At 48.0% G+C, this 19,605-nt stretch overlaps 1 protein-coding gene across 8 annotated transcripts in view; it reads left to right on the top strand.

Annotated features, from left to right (window-relative positions):
- LOC102092851 (phosphofurin acidic cluster sorting protein 1) overlaps window positions 1-19,605 on the top strand; it is a 97,632-nt gene that overhangs the window by 61,029 nt on the left and 16,998 nt on the right. For 6 of the 8 annotated variants that reach the window (XR_010471712.1, XM_065058968.1, XM_065058967.1 and 3 more), the window contains one exon: window positions 12,804-12,891. Coding sequence is in view for 5 of the 8 variants with exons in the window: in XM_065058968.1 (XP_064915040.1) it covers window positions 12,804-12,891 (88 nt within the window). In the remaining 3 variants the exon portion in view is untranslated. Of the gene's footprint in view, window positions 1-12,803; window positions 12,892-14,981; window positions 15,130-19,605 lie in introns of those variants that run through there. The other 2 variants (XM_065058971.1, XM_021296320.2) reach the window with 2 other exon arrangements.

Genomic DNA, 19,605 nt, shown 5'->3' with positions numbered 1-19,605 from the left:
CCTAGGCTTATGTCCTTCTCTTAAACATTGTGACTGGCTAGAATTTCAGAGTCACTTGCAGTCTTATTGCTTGCTCTGCTTACACTTCCTCTGTGTTAGACAGACTCAGATTCAGAGGTCCCCTCATGGCTGTTTTCAAAACTTTTCAGTATTATTCTGGGCTTGAATTAGCTTTTATCTTGTTTATAGGCTTCTTTTACAGTTTGACCAGTGAAGCAAAAAAGCCACATTTTTGTCGCTTCTGCTTCAGTTGGCTGGTGCAGAGGTGCCTGTGGGCCAGTCCCAAGGTATGTGCACTAGCATACATTTTTCCAGCAGGCTATGTAGAAGAGCTGGGGATGACTCATTTCAGAAACGTTTAATGACCTCCTGTATAAAATTCAGAGTACTTTAGAAAGAAAACAGGGACACTGTATCTGAGCATACAGGTTTGACTTGGCCAACACATGCCCAGATAATGGGTATAAAGGAGCAACTCTGTTGTACCAGGTGGTTTTGTGTGCACTTAATATGCAGGAAATCCTTCACTTCAGCCACAGATTCCCATGAATTTGTGGGAAGGATTGCGTGATAAACCACCTGTTCCTCTATTTTCCGAATTCTCCAATAGGCACTCTGGTGCTCTGGTGAGCACTACAAAAATTTGCTTTGAAGAGAATAAGTGGTTGGTAGGGTGTTGAATTTTTCATGTATGTTACAAATTAAAATTTTCTTGGCCAGAGTGTCTTTGGATGGCTGAATCTTGTATTACAGCCACAGTGTGGCTGTAATAGAGGATGTGGTGAGGAGGTGCACCAAGTTATTCACAGATCCTTTTGCTAGACAAAATGTCTGTCATCATAGGTCTTGGCTTTGCTTCCAGCTTGCTGAGATGCTGAATGGGCACAGTGATCCTTGGAAACAATGTCCTTTTCCCCTGGGACAGTGGCTGGAAGTGAGCAGCTCCAGGTGCACAGAGTGTCATCTGCTCAGTCTCTGTGCTGCTTGCTGGAGCCCCTGGGGCCTGGTCATCCTGTCTGGAACTGCCTGACACTGCCGAGCCCAAGCTGGAGAGCAGGGGCTGTGCCTGTTGAGCAACCTGGTGGCCTGTGGGGTAATCTGGTGGTGCCAGCAAGCATGAATGACTGCAGGCAGTGCCTGGAGAGGTCCTCAATGGGAAACTGCCTTTTCTCTGGCCTGCTGGAGCTCAGGCTGCTCCCTGGACACAGTTCCTCTGCTTTGGCAGGGCAGCTAGTCTGTGCTTCTGGATGACTGTTCCCAGAGAGCCTGATCTTACAGAAGTGGACCTGAGCACAAGGCACTGTTCTATTGCTAGGGTTTTCTGGTAAATACAATAGTACCACTCAGCTATGGATTGAGCATGAGCCTTCTCATTTCCAGTATGCTGCATGGGTTGTGTGGCATCTCTGCCTCAGAAAAGCATGTGTGGTTGGGTAGAAACAGCCCAGCAGCTTTCGATTGCAGTGGTGTGACGAAATGGACGTCTCTGCCAGGAGGGGCTATTCCGAAGCTCACTGACAAGGAGAAGCAGCGCACACTAGAGTATTTGCAGGCATCTCTGTGCTAAAGGGAAAACTGTTCTATAGCACCAGGTAAGCTGCAGCTCCTTGCCATGTGTTGTGAGAGATAGTTCTGGTACGTTTGTGACAGTGACAGGTTGGAGCAGCCCATAAGGTCTTTCTAGGCAGATCTCACAGTTTCCACTACACCATCTGATCTTGCTTTTGACACTGAATGCACAGAATGATTGTTCTCCCATGATTTTAAAAGCTGTCCTTTCATAGCTCCCCCACTTTTCAGACAAGGGTCCTTGTGTTGTGTGTGGTCAGCACAGTGGCCTCACTAGTCTAGACCAGTGGTTTAAGAGACCTATGTATCAGAGAGGTTAAAAACCTGTTGGGAAACTCCAGGCAGAAAATTCAAGCTGACTTTTAGTCAGTCTTTTTCATCCTCCTGGGAAGTAGTCCACAGAGACACAGAGGTCTGAAGTGGTGGGCGAAAAGAGTATTTTCAGCAGCACTGCAGTAGGGAGGTACAGGTGGGTACACAATTGTGAACTGTTTAAGAGGAAAAGATTTAAAGCAAAACTAGTGGGGAAACCTGTGAACAGAGGCCGAATACATTTGGGAACACAGGACAGCAACTTTATTGAAATAGTAGTGTTCCAGTCTGTGCAGATCCAGGGGATGATAATACTAAGCCATTATGCTTTGGCAGGGCATTTTTCTGTTGCTGACTTTTTCTAGCACAGAGCAGCATGACCAGACTCTAAAATGACATTATTAGGTGCCAGGTTTTTGTACCTGACCTGAATCAAATTAAATGTTAGCAGGGAAATAATTTTGCAACATGCAGTTTTTCCTCTCATATTTTGAACCTGTTGGGCAACTTCATTTAGTGTTTATGGAAGAGCAGAAGGAAAGAAGTTTAAAAACCACATGACTGGTGCAGGGAATCCTCACAGCCAGCAAAATGTGTCAGTTCAAATGTTGAAGCTGCAGCCCCATCAGAGTGGAGAGCTGGCCTTTCTCTACCTTGTTATTGGCATCTGTTCCTTGTGTTTTGTCTTAGTTATATTGCCTATTTGTCCAGGCTGGAGGCTTTTGGAGCAGAGCTGTCCTGTGTGAGGGAGGCATTTAGTGCAGTTTCATATACAGGCATGAAGCTGCAATAAAACAGTAGCAGCCTGGCTGGTAGCTGTGCTTGGTCCAGGGCTGTGCCGGTACCATCAGAGATGGAGCAGCTCTTCCCTACAGTGGTTTGGCTCAGAAAGGAAGTGTTGAATAGCACAGAGGAAAGCTGGATGTGCCAAAGGCTGTAGTGAACAGTGGTACCTGCCTTATCTCTCCATTCGGTCCCTCCTAGCTCATATGCTCTCCTGGCCAGAGTTCTATATTGAATTCTGTCTGGAGAGAGCAGACTTGTTAAGAAGGAGCGGCAGGAATAACTCTGCCGATGCTGACAGGCTGTAGTGATCTGTTTGCTGTTGCCAAGGTTCTGTACTGACAGCATACAGAGGCACCGCTCATCCTGCCTGAAATTTGTGGTGCTGGGTAGGCCTGGAGCCACATTAGCAGCTGCTCTTCCTCCCACAGTGGGACTAGCTGCACGGGCAGGAATGACACCTGAGATCCGGGTAGGAAGGATGCATGTCTTGTGTGTGATTTGTTATGCCGGCTAGCTGTCATGGTTTAACCCGAGCTAGCAATGCAACCACGATACCCGCTCACTCACCCCCTTCCTCACCCCCCTCCAATAGGGGAGAGAATCAAAAGGGAAGCGAGAAACTTGGATTGACATAAACACAGTTTAATAAAATAACAAAATACTAATACACTACTAGTAAATATATCGATAGATAGATAGATAGATAGATTAAAAAAAAGATACTCAAGGCAATTCCCCACAAACTCCATCCACACTAAACATCCCAACCAGAACTCCCCTGGCTGTGCCCCAGAGCAAACTGGAGTGAGAGAGAGCAGAAGAGAAGAGCAAGAGAGCAAACTGGAAGGCCCTGACTCCTTAAATAATTAGCATGACACTAATGGGATGGAATATTCTTATTGATCAGTCTGGATGTCAGTCAAGCTCTGCCCCATCTCTGTCCCCCTTCCTCGATGACTCACCCCTGTGGGCAGAGCGCTCAGAATGTCCTTGGCTCTCAGACCAGAGCAATTAAGAACATTAACTCTGTGCTGGGGTGTTATCTCTTGTTCTCAAACTAAGTCCAAATAATGAGCATGCTAGCTATGGAAAAGAAAGCTTTCTAACTGCATGAAGAAAATTAACCCATTTTCAGTCAAACCAGCACACTAGCAAAGGATGTGGGAGCTCTCTAGTCCACAGCGAAGGTGTGTCAGGAAGTGGCATTTCTAAGGAGAAATCAGTCCTTAGGTCAAGAGGTGGCATTCAGGTAATATGTTGATTTTCTGTCTTTCTGTCTACTGTGTACAGTGTCCTACACTGAGCCATCCTGAAAATGTGCATAGCAGCAAGAACTTGTGTACTAGGCATGAGTCCACAACACAAACAGCTGCTGTCCAAAACTGTGGAGCTGTCTGTAGCTATGGAGCCTGCAAAGGACAGTTGTGCTTAGAAAAATCTGACTGGGAATAGGACAGGAGCATTTAATCATATAAACTTATCTTTTAATTGCTTTCACTATTGCATTTGTATCAGTCTGAGAAAGCCGCATCTGTCTTGTTTAGAAGCAATGTGCATGGAGAGATGCTGGCATACACTTGCCCACGTGACAAGGTGTGCCCCAACCTCAGAGAACAGACCAGCAGCCTTCAGAAGGAAAGCACATGTGTTCTGGAGTGGTCGGCTGCACGCCTGACAGTGGGAATCCCAGGCAGCTGTGCTGGGTTGAAGTTGTCACTGCTGTCTGTGTGTAGTGGGGATGCTGGATAATGAGGAATACTCACGGAATCACAGAATGGTTGGGGTTGGAAGTGACCTCTGGAGATCATCTAGTCCAACCCACCTGCTAAAGCAGCTTCACCTAGAGCGGATTGCACAGGAAAGTGTCCAAGTGGGTTTTGAATGTCTCCAGAGAAGGAGACTCCACAACCTCTCTGGGCAGCCTGTTCCAGTGCTCTGCCACCCTCAAAGTCAAAAGTTTCCCCTCATGTTTAGATGAACCCTCCTGTGTTTCAGTCTGTACCTATTGCCCTGTCCCTGATTTGGTGTATGGCCTTGGCCAAGCATTTGTGTGAGAGCTGTTTTTCCATTGCAGCTGGTCTCGCTCTGTCCTGATTTGGGATGCCATGGCCTCTGCAGTGGCAGTGAGGAAACCATGCATTCTCATGCCTCTGTTTCATTGCCCCTCTGCTTGAAACAGCCCACCCTTCCTCACTATGCCATGGGCAGCAAACAAGCAGGGCAATCTTGATGTTAGCACTTGTCCTGAGCAGCCATTCTTTCATCAGAAATGCAGTACTTTGAGTAGTTCAGATCTTCTTCCATATGCACTACCTGCCTGTGGCAACACAAAAGCGACTGAAAGCCTGTAGTAGATATATAATAGCTTTCAGAAAAAATAGTACTATGTACCCTGAGCACAGCGCTGCTGTCGGTTTATCTGCCTCTTCTTGCGTTACTCCCCACATTTAGGGCTGGTATACATTCAATAATGCATCTTGACTGATCTGTTTTAACAAGGATATTTCAAAAGCAAAACCTGTTAAAACTTTGTGAAAGAAACATGGGGGCTGGTCCAAGAACAGTTTTGGCTGCAGTTTGGCTACAGCTATCATATAGCAGTTTCAAAAGCCCTGGAGAAGAGGATGGCTTTGCACATCATGTTAGGTATTTAGAAAGATTTAGATCTTAGATAAGTCCAACAGATCTCTTTTGTAATGCAGAGTGAATCGTATTTATTCGAGACAAAATCAGTGAATACGTTTACTGGCTGTGCTCAATCTTCCCTCACACCTGGCTGCTTTCACACAGGTAGCAAGCAGCTCTGATAGCTGTTGCTGGTGATCAACAGTAGCTACTGCTGCTGGCTGGGACATGCACATGGTCTGTCAATGTTCTTGTCCCTTCTCTGAGCCTCTCTTATCTTGTAGGTGCATTTAACCCAGCCTGGTATGTCTGCTATGCCTTGTCCTAACTGTTGTATCTTTTTGAGGTGTGACCTGTTCTTTCCCGGGCATCTGCTGTGAGCAGCTGTGCCATCTCAGCGGTACCTCAGTACTATGAAATATATATCTGAACACAGAGGAGTGCTAAGAGCTTGTGATAGGAGGGCAGGCTGTTCCCAGAAGGCCCCTGTGTGGCATTCAGAACTCCTGGGCAGAACCGTGCATGGTCCCTGCGGGACACTGTGGAAAAGCTGCTTTTGAGTATGTTTAGTAGAGCAGCTGGGTGCAGCAAGCTCAAGGGCAACTCACTGACCAAACCAAAGATCATCTGCCCAGAGATTAAAGAGTTAAACAGTTTTCCAAGGGCTGATCAGAGTAGGACATGCCTGATAAATGGACATAGACTGTGAGATGGTGACCTTTCATGGACTGCCCAGTCAGATGAGAACAGTGAGGCCTGTTGGGGTAGGCTTTCTCTCCTGTGAGAATAGGAAAAATGAAAAAATGAGGTGCTCCAACTCAATACAGTGGTGCTGAGGTCCCATTTAATGTGTTGCACTGGCAGGACCTGCACTGGCCTCTTTGAAAAGAAGCTGCAGTCTGTCTCAAATGGCCATCCCAAGGGCATATGCTAGCCAGGACACAAGGCTGTGAGGAGGACTCGGGGCAGCTGTAGGCAGCTGGCCACAAAGACAAGAAAAGGTGGACATATCTACTTGCAGGACACTGTTTTCTTCCCGTTGTCTCTCATTTGTCCTGACTGAGGGTCCTCTCTTGGTAATGAGGGTCCTTGCTCTTGGTAATGTATACCTTGCCGACACTGGCATTCTCTGCTGTTCCCAGCATGCCATTGCCCTCAGTCCTCCTCCTGTGTACTGCAGCCAGCTTGCTGCTGTGGGGAGAAGGAATCCCTTCTCAGCATGGTCTTTACATTCCTTTGCTGTTATAACCCTCAGAGACAAAAGGAAGAAGAGTGTCAGCTGGTCCTCCAGAAAGTCTGAGCTTTGGCCTTGGGTTTGGTCTGTCTAGGGGCACTTGGAAGAAGGTAGGATGATGGAGTGGACTGGTAATAGTCACCTGGGAAAAAAGCCTGGATTTCCTAAGGCAGGCAGAGCCAAAAACTCTGAAATCATAGAATCATCATAGAATCATAAAATAATTTGGCTTGGAAGGGACATTTAAAAGTCATCTAGTCCAACCCCCCTGCAATGAGCAGGGACATCTTCAACTAGATCAGGTTGCTCCAAGCCTTGTCCAGCCTGGCCCTGAATGTTTCCAGGGAAGGGGCATCTACCACCTCTCTGGGCAACCTGTGCCAGTGTTTCACCACCCTCATTGTAAAAAATTTCTTCCTCGTGTGTAGACTGAATCTTCCCTCTATTAGTTAAAAATGCTTTACAGGAAATAAAGGGATGTAGCAGCCTGGGGAGTTTTGTCTTCCTGTCCCTCATGCTTTGGGATTTGTTTTTGGAAGGACTCTGGGGAATTGGGATAAGTCAAACCTACTGCAATTTGCAGTAACAGAAGTGAGCTCTGGACCCAGCAGCACAGCAGATGTGTGCTATTGGTAGCAGCAAGCTGCTGTCAGCCAGGACACTGGGGAGCCAAAATGCCTCTCTCAAGGCAAGAAGATGGTTGCTACTCAGCACCAGCTGCTGTGCTGCACATCACCCTGCGTAGCTTAGCTGGGGGAACTGATACACAGCAGGCATTTGGTGGCCCTAGCCCTCACTCTTTCTTTGAGCACCCCAGAAGGGTGCTGTCACAGCTTTTGACCTCTGCATCCTACTGTGTTACACCACTTCAGCACAGCTTTCTTTCCTTGCCCTTCCCAAGCTGCAGCAGTTGCAATTGCTGGCGGGCAGAGAGGCAAGAGTGTGCTAGCAAGCCTTGTGTGCTGTCGTATTTTCCATGGGGGAGGCTCTCAAAGCAGGCTGATGTCAGCCTTCATCCCAGCTCATCTTAAAGCATGTAATTAGTCCACCTACCCATCCTGATGCCTGAACTGCAGAGCTTGATGAAGAGCCTGCTGCTGACCCAGTTCATCACTCCTGTTTGCTGGGAGCAGGGACTTTGTTTCTGAAAGTGTAGTAGGTCTCTCCTCCCCTCTGTGTGCATCGGTGGTGTCTCGTGCATACACATCACCTACAGCTCAGGGAGTATCTTGTACTTCAGAGAGCTATTACAGAGTGCATTCCAGCCAGTATCTCACTGCTCGCATCCCGTTTGTGTGCTCTTCCCTTGGCACCTGCTTTGGCCACTGTCAGAGGTGAGCTGTAGGGCTGGACACCCCTCTAAAACTTCTCTATGAGACTAGCCAGTCTGAAGAGCATCCCCATCGGTCAGCGTGTCTGGTCCTGGTTACCTTCTGCCCTCTAGTGGATGGCGTTGAGGGAAATAGGCGCTGCATAGCAGGGGTGCAGGAGTGTCCCATACCTTGTGAGCCCCACTGAATATCTGGCATTCTCTCCAGAAGCCCAGTCTCAGAGGTTGGTGTCTCCTTGAAAGGCAAACCTGAGCTGTCAAAGTCAGAAAAAATATTGAGGAGCTGATAAACTGCTGCTATTGAAGGCTTAGCCCACCATTATGCAGCTAATAAGGGTAGTAGCATTGATGAGGACGCGTGGAGGGCCAGTGCTGGGAAAGGTGGACATGCTCTAACATTTGTAGATGGCATGTGAGCTACAGGCAAAAAACAGGGAGCCAGACTGCTGCCACACAAGGAATTCAGTGCAAATGTTCAGGAAAATAATCCTGCCCAGAGAATGAGCTGCCACTCACCTGGAGCCCGTAAGCCAAGCACTGAACAGCCCTTGGTGCCAGCAGGAGAAATGTACCGTGTCTATTCAAAAGCAGTGTGAGGCCTGCTATTAAGGTTTTATATCCTGTTAGTGGCCATATATACCATTCAGAGAGCCCTCGTTGCTGCCGTACTTTAGACTACCCTTCACCTTCAATGAACAATCCCAGTAGAAGTGCTCCTTGGCACCTCTGTCTCCCCAATGCCTTTGCCCTGTGCAGAAAGAGATGTCTGAGGTTCCTTGTTTACAAAGAGCTCAAGCTGCTTCTCTGCCAGGCACCTTTGCCAGTTTGTGAGTTTTGGAGAGTTGTGCAACTCCAATTTTGCAGGCTTCTCCTAGAGCTGCTGCTCCCCCACTGTGTGTGGTGTGCTTCCAAATCTTTTCTACTGAGGTAGGTAGGTAGGACAAAATTGTTTTCCTCTCCTTAACAGTTGCTCTCAGGCTTATGGGCAAAGCACTGCTCCTCCTGTACTGTGCACAGATGTATTTTCATCCTGTTTTCCTTCCCTCCCTGCCATCCTTGGGAATTGTACCTCTGGTTTGTATTCCCCCAGCATCAGGGGCTTTAGACATGTGTGGAGTTCACTGAAACATCAGCCTTGAAATGCAACAGTAAAACTAGCTGCTGTGTGTGTCATCTGTGAGCAGCAGTCACCTGCTGGGACAGGAGGTTGGATGAATTTGCAAACAACAGCTGGATCGAGTGCTTTGCTGATGACACTGAATTTCACAACATGCAGATGTTACAGGAGCTTTGCTTTTCAAGATGAATTCACAGGCCAGGTTGGTGATGGTGTTATAAGTGTTTCTTCAGACTTCAGAGCAAAAACTCCACATTTGTCATTTAACTGGAGAGGAAGGAAACAGCTGGGAAGCTGCAACCTGGAGCAGGAAAAAGAAAAAAAAAAGGAAAAATGTGCCTGGAATGATGCTTTGGGGTGTTTTCATAGTATGACTTCAGTGTCTAAGACATACTCTAGAAAATGGCATACTCAAATTTTCTAATTTTACTTTAGAGGTTTTAATGTTGTCGAACAGTTAACTCATGAGTTCCTGGGTTTGCTTCTCTCTCTCTCCTTTTTTTTTTTTTCTTTTCCCCCCTCAGTCTTATTTTGGTGTAATTGCTTGCAGTTCGTAATCTCGACTTCGAAAGTCGGTGCTTGCTTAGTGAAGCAAGAGTGTCTGTCTGTCTGTGTGCATGTGTGTCAGTGCACTCTGTGCCTGCTCCTTAGCAGGAGTGGTGCTGTCACGATGCAGGTGTTTGTGTGTATGTGCCTGTGCTCTGTTTCATTACCATGATCTTAGCTGGAGGTGGTGGCAGTGGTGGAGGTGTGAATGTGTGTATGTGAACATGTACTCCTGCTTGTTATCTCCTTGGTCAGCAGTGTGTGCTCCTGCTTGGCACCAGGTTGAATAACAAGGTAGAGCAGAGTAAATTAAACATAGGAGCTACTTTATTTTGTTGCATGCTTAAAAAGCCACAATCAAGAAAGGGGATTTTTGGCTGACTGGCCATCCCAGTTAGTGATGGAAAGAAGGCAGCATTTTTGAAGATAATACCAGGAAACGGTGAGTACCTCTCACCAGTAAAGGAACAGCAGTAAAGTGTAGGAGTACTGGAGATCCAGGAGCCTGTCAGACTGTCTCATTGAAGCTCATTTTCCTTGTTGCTTTCAGTCATTGTTCCTGTCAGGGTGTTATACAGTCTTGTTAACCACAACTCAATATAAAGTCCTTGCAGTAGTTTCATAGCTTGAGAACAGGTGTTACTTATCCTGTTTTAATTATATGAGCAAGTAGATCCAGATTTATAACTAATCTACCAAAAAAGTTCAGTGTTTTGGGGGGATCACACAGTAATCAATTTTGGGCAAGTCCATGTGGTAGTTGCCATGGGATTTGGCTGAAGTGTTCTGCGAAGCATACTGTAGATCAATCCTGTCCGACAGAGATCTGCAGGGATTAGCGTGGGACCCGCTGCTGTCCAGTACTGGTGCCACACGTAGTGGTGACACGGAGCTGGGTGATGCGGGATTTGGTTAAGTAACAGATCAAAAGAGGGTCATCAGGGACAACCAAGATGCTAAGGAGCACCCTTTTAAAAATTGTGAGCTCTTGTGCTGCAAATAAGTGCATTTAGACTCCAGAATATGTGTGCTAATCCCTGTGGGAAGGGTAGTAGTATTTTAGAAAGCACTGTTCTGGGAAGGAGTTGGAGTTGCAGGGTACAGGCTATACCTGAGCTAATGAGATGTTTGAGTGGCATAAGAGCAGAGGGTGGAAGGGGGAAACCTGCATGTGGTATGGGAAGAACCAGGGGCAGTGTACAGGATCTCCCACTGTGTAAATGAGATCTTGAAAACTGGAAAGAGGTAAAAGAAGAATAAGAAAGCTTTAAAGTGCCTTATCAGAGATAAAAGGGCTACCCAAGTGGGCAGAGCTGATCAGTATGCATGTATTCTTCCTTGAGGAAAAATATCAGGTACTGATGGGAGTCCTGGGTGCCTCAGAAAGGAGCATGAAGAGCTAATGAGTGGACTAGTTCAGGTAAGGAGTGTTTTTACAATGAGAACAATAGCCAGGTAGAATTATAATATTTCAATATCCTCAGATTAAGACTTGATATGTCCTTGTGGAAGTTCTAATCTTTTGGGGATAACTTCTCCAATGCAGGTAAATATTATGACTAGATAAATGCTTCTATGGAAAATTAGCAGATGGTTCTGTCTTTGGATTAGACATTCAAGCCTCATTCCTCTCTGTGGCTTGTTTAGGGACTAGAGACAGTCAAAGTTAGCACTAGTTAGTGACAAGGTTAGCTAAGCTTAGCCTCTTTGCAAGTTCTTCCTTAGTACATCTGGTGTGGTTGCTATACCCCATCTTTCTGGCTAACACTGAGTCCTGCCCTCCCGGCCCTAGAGGTGGCCTCCTCGTCTTTGGCCATGCTTCATGAGGAGCTCACTCCTAACCTTGCCTACGTATTTCTGGGGAGAAAGAAGCCTGCCCTAGATAAGATTTCTCCCTTTTCTACAAGCAGAGGCTCAGAGGGGAAGGGTGGACAGAGATGGGATCACTGATTGCAGTGCTGGGGTGTACAGGCTGAGGGGGCTTTGGCTGAAGGACTCCAGAACATCTAGCAAAGAGATGGGTAGAGCTTGCCTGTGCTCCCAGGGTCCTCACTTCTGGTGTCCACCATGCCTGGCTACCTAGCATTAAAGGACTGAGCAGCAGGGTTGCAGTCACAGTCCAGCAAACCTTCTGCACCAGCTGAAATAATTTTAGCAGGGAAAGCAGGCACATGGTAGGAGGAGAGTCCTTGCTAAACCCTAAACCTGCCCTGCAATATGGCTGTCTATGCTTCCCTTTCCACTATCATTCTAACTCGGGGCGGTTCTACACTGTTGCTGTATGTTAGCATAGCAAGAGCATGTTTTTTTCCTTAAAAAAAAGCGGGGTGGGGGTAGGCAAAAAAGCAGGGAGGAATAGATTTGGCCTTCAGAGAGCATAGTGGGTCAGACAGAAACGCATTTGGTAGTGACACATCTGTTCTCCAGGAAGGGTGGCCTAAATCTCAGGTACAGCACAATGGTATCCACAAAAGTCCTGGGTACCGCTGGCTGCAGCACTGCAGGCATTGAGCATAGCACACAGAGGCTAGCTTGCAAAATGTGTGTGGTCATGTTGCTTGTTGTAAAAACATCTTTGGCCTGTGCTCCCTGACACATTGTTCCTCACAAGTAGTCCCTGTGGGAGTCCTGTTGCAGGCTCCTAGGCAGGAGATCAGGGTGGCTGGCCGTCTCACAGGCACTGACTAATCCTTCAAGCAGCAAAAGTAGCTCTTCTCACTCAGCCTCAGGCTCCTTTGTGTTTTTTTCCTGGAAATGCCACTTACCGTGCTGAGTCTCCAAGATTTGAGGCTGTCAGGGTGGCTCTGCTGTATAAGGCTTCCCACAGGGCACCTGCACCCAGCTTCCCAAGTTATCTCTGTGGTACTGTGCAAGCGAAGAGTCAAGTTGTGATGTCTGCATGTGAATATTTGCCTTAACTAAGTCCAGGATAAGAGTGGATTTAAGTGCTTTGGTTTATAAATAAACAGCGCTGTGACCAAGGTAGATTTAAGCAGAGCTGGCAACAGGCCTACTTGGGAAGGGATCTCTTTACCACATGGCCTGCCGTTGGACTTCCTGTTGCATGCTAATCCTTTAAGCCTGCTTTAGCTCTGTTAATTTTCCTTCTTTCCTTTTTTTCCCAATGGCCTGTCTCAGTGGCGCATGAATGCCAGTGTTCCTCCGCCAAGCTTGTGCCTACGGCTGGGCCAAGCATCCAGGCTGTCTTCCGAGCACCGGGTACCATGTGGCAGGGCCCCAGGGATGGTGGTGCCTGAATGTGTCCCATTCTCTCTGTCTTACAGGCTCTGCAGTCTCCGCCTGAAGAAACTCACGGTGCTGAAAGAGCTGGACAAAGAGCTGAGCTCCGTTCTTATTGCTGTCAAGATTCAGGTAGGCTCCTTTCCTTGCTGCTGCCTGATAGCAGCAAGCCCATCCTTGTGCCCTCTGTGAAGTGCTGGTTTGCATGCCACTTGCCTTGTGCCCACCCCTTGCTTATGTCTTGGTTAGCATCCATAGGTAGATTTTGGCTCTCAGGCAGGTGGGAATGATGTTCTAGGGACAGCAGAAAGCTGCTCAGTGCTGGTTTATGTCAGGAATGAATTTGGTTAGGCCTCTGCACCAGGACATAGTGCATCTTGCTTCCCTGCCTGCCTCAGCCAAGGCCTTCCTCTCAAGCTGCTGTTCAGAATTTGGCATCCCCTACTTCATCATTCCCAACCCTTTAAACAGGCTCAGTGCTGGGTGTTGCCCCCCATCTGGATCCCCTCCACGGGGAGTGAAAGGTGGGATGGGAAGCATGCAAGGGATCAGCGGCTCTGTGCATGACTTCTGCTGACACTTGCACCCTATGTGATCTCACTGCTGCATCTGCTGTCCCCTCCCTTTCTCTGTGCATCTCTCTAGGCCTGGTGCCTCTGCTCTGAACCAGGCAGAGGGAAGGGGAGGGGAGAGGATCTTTGTCACCAAAGGAAGAGGGAATTTGCCCCCATCCTAGAATATATATCCTCCCCCTACCTCTCTGTAGCTGGTGGTGAAGAGATGGGTCCCTGTAGGTGCAGGCACTTATTTTCTAACTGCCAAGGGACGGCATGGAAGCAAGATGCCTCTTGAGTATGCTGTGTTTGCCACAGCTCCCCTAACCCAGCTGAGATGCTGGTGTCCTTCATTCTCGGCAGCGGGCAAAAAAGCTGCTGATGCCATTGAAAGCTGTGGGGTGGGAGCTTTGTGCTCCCACAGCGCACTTTGTGCTGCACACATCAGGATCTAAATCCTGGATTAGTGCTGGAAGCTGCCGTATTAGTGGAGCTCTGGGAGCTGGAGCTTGCCTTCGTGGCAGACCTGATTCACTTGTGCAGAAGGAACTGAAAGTGAAATGTTTGAAACCTGGGGTCTGGAGTGAGGACAACAGGAGGATGCTGTGGTCCACACACTGTTGGTCAGTGTCTCAATGGTGCCGTTGAGGAGAGCTTTCAGCCCTGAGACCTGTTGCCCTTCTTGGGCAGGAGGGGGCTACCTGGCCCCTGGACATGCAGGAGCAATCAAGGCTGGGCCACAGGTGCCAACAGCACAGGACTGGGGGGCTGGGAGCCAGCTGGGGGCTGGGGGTCTCATGTGGCTGGGAGGGCTAGGCTGATCCCTCACTCCTTTTATCTCCTGCACTGTCAGCCCAAGCTGTCTGTGCTTCTCTGGACTGGAGAACCTTGGGCTCCTGTGCAGCCACCTTATGCTGGGGATGCTGTGTGCTGAGCATGTACATCCTTAACTGCCCCGTCTCTCATGTGCTGCAAATATGAGACTGTAGAAGAGACTGTGCAGTGGGACTCCAGCTCTTTCAAACTGATCACCCCCGTCCCTGCCACAGGCCAACCTTGCACCCTCTTGGCAAAAGTCACAGGCCTTAGTAGTGACTGTACGAGGCCACAGGGGCTCTTCACTACAAGACTCCTTTCCCTGCCAGTGAATAGAGGCTGCATTCAGGGTCTTAATCTAAACGTGATCGCCCCCTCTCAGTGTGGCCACATACCCATGGCTGCATGCTGACATGCTGGTGTAGGCTTCATGCAAAGCTGAAGGAAACTGGAGGAGCATGCTTCTGCCTGGTTTAGCCTGTGGCTCAGCACTCACTGTAGGCGTGGGCTGTACCTGTGTGCCTCCACAGGCTGCTTCCACTTGCCTGACCAGCAGCCTTGGCAGGGTTGGGGACTGCTGAGCCCTCCTGGAAGACAGATGGAAGTGGTAGGCAGCTTAAGCACAGCCTACCTACAGAATGGCCTCATATGGATCCGTCCCTCCTGCTCCTCTCCTAGGTAACAGATGAGTCATGCTAGCAAGATGCTGTTTGAAGGCTGCCCAGCAAGTGTTGCCATTTCCATCTTTTGGATGGAAACAGCCGATGCATGTAATTTATGGAGGACCTGCAGGTTTCCAATGGGACAGCTGGGGACTAGTGGAAAGGGGAACTGTATTTTCTCTCATTTCAGGAGCAGCTCCGTTGGGTTAAGTAAGCTGCCCATCAGGAAGTTGCTGCTCTGAAAGGCAGGTTGCATGGAAACAAAGCTCTGACCCTGCCTGAGTGGGGCTGGCAGCAATACAACAGCCCCAGCACTGGAGACAGTCTGCTCAATGAAGGTACATGACCCAAAGAATAGTGTAAGCTGGTCTGGAATATCTGATCTTCTTCTCACAGTGATCATGCCTTCTGGTCTTAAAAAACAGCTTCCAAGTGTGGTGTGTTCTGTTATCTGCTCTTTCATCTGAAAAGACCTCTGTCAAAAGACTAAGGGAGCTTTCATTGTCTATAGAACATAACCATTTCCCAGAGTTGATTTGAATATTTAATGTTCAGTGGCTTCCAGTGAGATAAACTCAGAACTACTGTGAAAAAGGGACTTACTCTCATATCACTTGAGTGGTTTTTAAACCTCTACCCATCATTATTTGTTTTAAAAGACTGGAGAGGTCATAGAGCATTTCCTCCTGTGGATTGTTCAGCATGGCATTAAGAGATTCAGATGTGACGGGCTCAGCTCCATAAAGGTGCAGATATCTGTCTTGGCATCGTAACTGTTTATGATGTGAAGGAAAATATAGTAATCCTTCTTGGCAGAGGAACACCTAGTCTTGAGCAGTGAATAGAGGAAACAAAGAAAGATGAAAACAAGCCCCATCACTCCCAGAACTTTGAACTCCCATGACAGGTGCTGTGGGAGGGATGCAGATCCTCCTGCAAGGTGCTGGCAGGATGTGGCTGGTGGCTCAGGTTCAACTCCGGGTGCTGCTGTAGAGGGATGATGCTGGCAGCTCCTGTATTGTAGACCACAATGTGTACTACAGAATAGGCCAGGCTGAAAACCTCGTTTGCCTTTGCCAGCCCTCCTTGCTGCCCTGGTCCTGCTCCCTGCAGGAACTTGGATTGTTTTGCTCCTTCTTGCCGTGCATGGAAGGTATATACAGAGTTTTCTGTCTAAACCTCACTCATGCTTTGTTTCTCATCTTTTTTGCAACCACTTGTAGGATATTCCTCTTCTGCCTGAGCAATCCCAGCTACCCTCTAAATAACTGTTTGCAGCTTTGGTATGCTCTTCTTGCCTGAACCCTGTGTCTTAAACAAGACCCATCAGGACAGATTTGTACCTAAAACTGGGCATTGACACCAGTGTAGGGTTACCCCCTATCCCTTTCTGCAGAGCCTGTCCTGCTGTCTTGGGTTCTTCTTCCCAGGCAGCAAAGTCACAGGATGTCCTCGGGAAGGACTTTGCTTTTGCCTTTATTGAACCTCATGAGGTTTGTGTCAACCTTATTAGAAATTCCAAATTCTTTTAAACTCTCTGTTGTTGTTAGGCAGGTAGTAGCCTCCAGGTGCTAGCTTCTAATCTGTTATTTGGAACAGTGGTCATTTCTGCTGGGTTGTGGTTTGCTCCAGAAGGTGATCAGTATTTCCTATGGCATATGCGAGTCCCATCCATTTAGTGAAACGTAGTGTCCCCAGAAACAGCATCTTCAAGAAGAATAATTGCACTAGTATGTGTGGTTTGATGAATGAGCAAATCTTTTGGTGTATAATCTCTCTGGAACAAACAGGAAATGCTAAATGTGCTGAAGTAAATGGTCACTGCCAGAGTGACCACCTATGATCTCTTATTAAAGAAGAGTTCAGGAAGGAAGACTCGGTGCATTCCTGGCCAGGAAAGGTCATGGGTGGTGAAGGGAATCAGCTCCACCGTCTCTCTTCAGTTTTAGGGAGACCACTACTTTGCCTCACTACTTTGCACTATTGTTGGGAACAGTATTGCAGATAGCTCAGATTTGGCCTCTTGAAAAGCAAGGAGGATTTTGCTAAAGCTTTGCTTTGGTGTCAATGAGAAATGTAATTACAGAATCACAGAATGTTAGGGATTGGAAGGGACCTCGAAAGATCATCTAGTCCAATCCCCCCACCAGAGCAGGTACACTTAGATGAGGCTACACAGGGATGTGTCCAGGTGGGTGTTGAATGTCTCAAGAGAAAAAGACTCCACAACCTCCCTGGGCAGCCTGTCCCAGTGTTCTGTCACCCTCACTGAGGAGAAGTTTCTTCTCATATTTAAGTGGAACCTCCTGTGTTCCAGTTTATAACCATTGCCCCTTGTCCTATCTATCATTGGTTGTCACCGAGAAGAGCCTGGCTCCATCCTTGTTACACTCACCCTTTATATATTTATAAACATTAATAAGGTCACCCCTCAGTTTCCTCCAAGCTAAAGAGACCCAGCTCCCTCAGCCTTTCCTCATAAGGGAGATGCTCCACTCCCTTAATCATCTTTATTGCCCTGCACTGGACTCTCTGCAGTGGTTCCCTGTCCTTCCTGAACTGAGGGGCCCAGAACTGGACACAATATTCCAGGTGTGGTCTCACCAGGGCAGAGTAGAGGGGAAGGAGAACCTCTCTGACCTACTAACCACCCCCCTTCTTATACACCCCAGGATGCCATTGGCCTTCCTGGCCACAAGGGCACAGTGCTGGCTCATGGTCATCCTGTTGTCCACCAGGACCCCCAGGTCGCTTTCCCCTACGCTGCTCTCTAATAGGTCATTCCCCAACTTATACTGGAACCTGGGGTTGTTCCTACCCAGATGCAAGACTCTACACTTGCCCTTGTTATATTTCATTAAATTTTTCCCCTCCCAGCTCTCCAGCCTCTCCAGGTCTCGCTGGATGACAGCACAGCCTTCTGGTGTGTCAGCCACTCCTCCCAGCTTGGTGTCATCAGCAAACTTGCTGATAGTACACTCTATTCCCTCATCCAAGTAACTGATGAATATATTGAATAGTACTGGTCCCAGTATCGACCCTTGAGGCACTCCACTAGATACAGGCCTCCAACTAGACTCTGCGCCATTGACCACAAGTCTCTGGCTTCTTTCCTTCAGCCAGTTCACAGTCCATCTCACTACCCGATCATCCAGTCCACACTTCCTCAGTTTAGCAGCGAGGATGCTGTGGGAGACTGTGCCAAATGATTTACTGAATTCAGAATAGACCACATCCATCTGTCCACCTGGTTATGTCCTCATAAAAGGCTATGAGGTTGGTTAAGCACGACTTACCCTTGGTGAAGCCATGTTGACTGCCCCTAATGGCCCTCTTATCCTTGAAATGCCTTGAAATGGCACCAAGGATAAGTTGTTCCATCACCTTCCCAGGGATGGAGGTGAGGCTGACCGGTCTGTAGTTACCCAGGTCCTCCTTCTTGCCCTTTTTGAAGACTGGAGAAATTCAAACCCACCTGGGGACACCTTTTTGTGTAACCTCATCTAGGTGTTCCTGCTCCAGCGGGGGGATTGGACTAGATGATCTTTCAAGATCCCTTCCAATCCCCAACATTCCATGATTCTGTGAATCTGTCATTCTGTGATTCTGTATCTTCTGTCACCAGGGCACCCACCTCATTCATCAGTGGGCCTACATTGCCTCTAGTGTTAATTTTATCTGCCATGTATTTGAAGAAGCTCTTTCTGTTGTCCTTGACCCCACTTGCAAGGTTTAATTCTAAGGAGGCCTTAGCTTTCCTAGTTACCTCCCTGCATCCTCTAACAACAGCCTTTTATTCTTCCCAGGTGGCCAGCCCCTCCTTCCATGATCTTTAAACTCTCCTCTTCCACTTGAGCTTGCCATGCAGTTCCCTTTTTATACAAGCAGGTCTCCTGGCTCCTTTCCTTGACTTCCTATATGTTGGGATGCTCTGATCTTGAGCTTGCAAGCAGTCTCTGAATGCTAACAAACTATCTCGGGCCACCTTTACCATGGGATTTCCCCTAGCAATTGCTTGAAAAGGCCAAAGTTGGCCCTGCTGAAGTCCAGGGTTGTGATTCTGCTAAGTATTCTGTTCCTGCCACATGAGATCCTAAACTCCACCATCTCATGGTTGCTGTAGCCAAGGCAGCCCTCAACCTTTACTGCTTCAACCAGACCCTCCTTGTTAGTGAGGATGAGATCCAGCAGTGCTCCTCTCTTAGTTGGCTCATCCACCATTTTCATCAGAAAGCTATTGTCAGTGCACTGGAGGAACCTCCTAGACTGGCTGGCTGGCTGAGTAGTCCTTCCAGCAAACATCAGGGAAGTTAAAATCCCCCATGACAAGCAGGGCCTGTGATTGTGAGGCTGCTCTCAGCTGCCTGTAGAAGGCCCCATCAACTTCCTCACCCTGATCTGGTGGCCTGTAATAGACACCAACAACAGTATCACCCCTACCAGCCTGCCCCTCAATTCTCACCCACAGACACTCAATTTGCTCCTCATCCATCCCTAGACAGTACTCGGTACGTTGTAGTTACTCTCATGTAAGGAGATGTAATGTAATGTAATGTAATGCTGAACCATTGCAAAATGTGGAAGCCCTCTTGCCTCCCATTTACTGTTTTTTTGGTTTTTTTCCTTGCTAGCATGGGTAACACAAGCAACAGAGTTACAAGAAGGCCTTATATCAGCTCCACCCAGGTTTGCTGGACCCTGCTGAAGTTCCCATCAGCAAGCTTCCCTGGTGCTCGCTGATGCTGAAACACATCTATGTCCATTGCCATTCTTCTTGGTTGCAGAGGGGATGTAGCTGTGGTCTCCTGTATGGC

Source organism: Columba livia, chromosome 3, assembly GCF_036013475.1.
Source record: "Columba livia isolate bColLiv1 breed racing homer chromosome 3, bColLiv1.pat.W.v2, whole genome shotgun sequence".
Taxonomy (NCBI): Eukaryota; Metazoa; Chordata; class Aves; order Columbiformes; family Columbidae; genus Columba; species Columba livia.
Note: the sequence above shows the minus strand (reverse complement) of the source record. Positions and strands in the feature narration are given on the sequence as shown.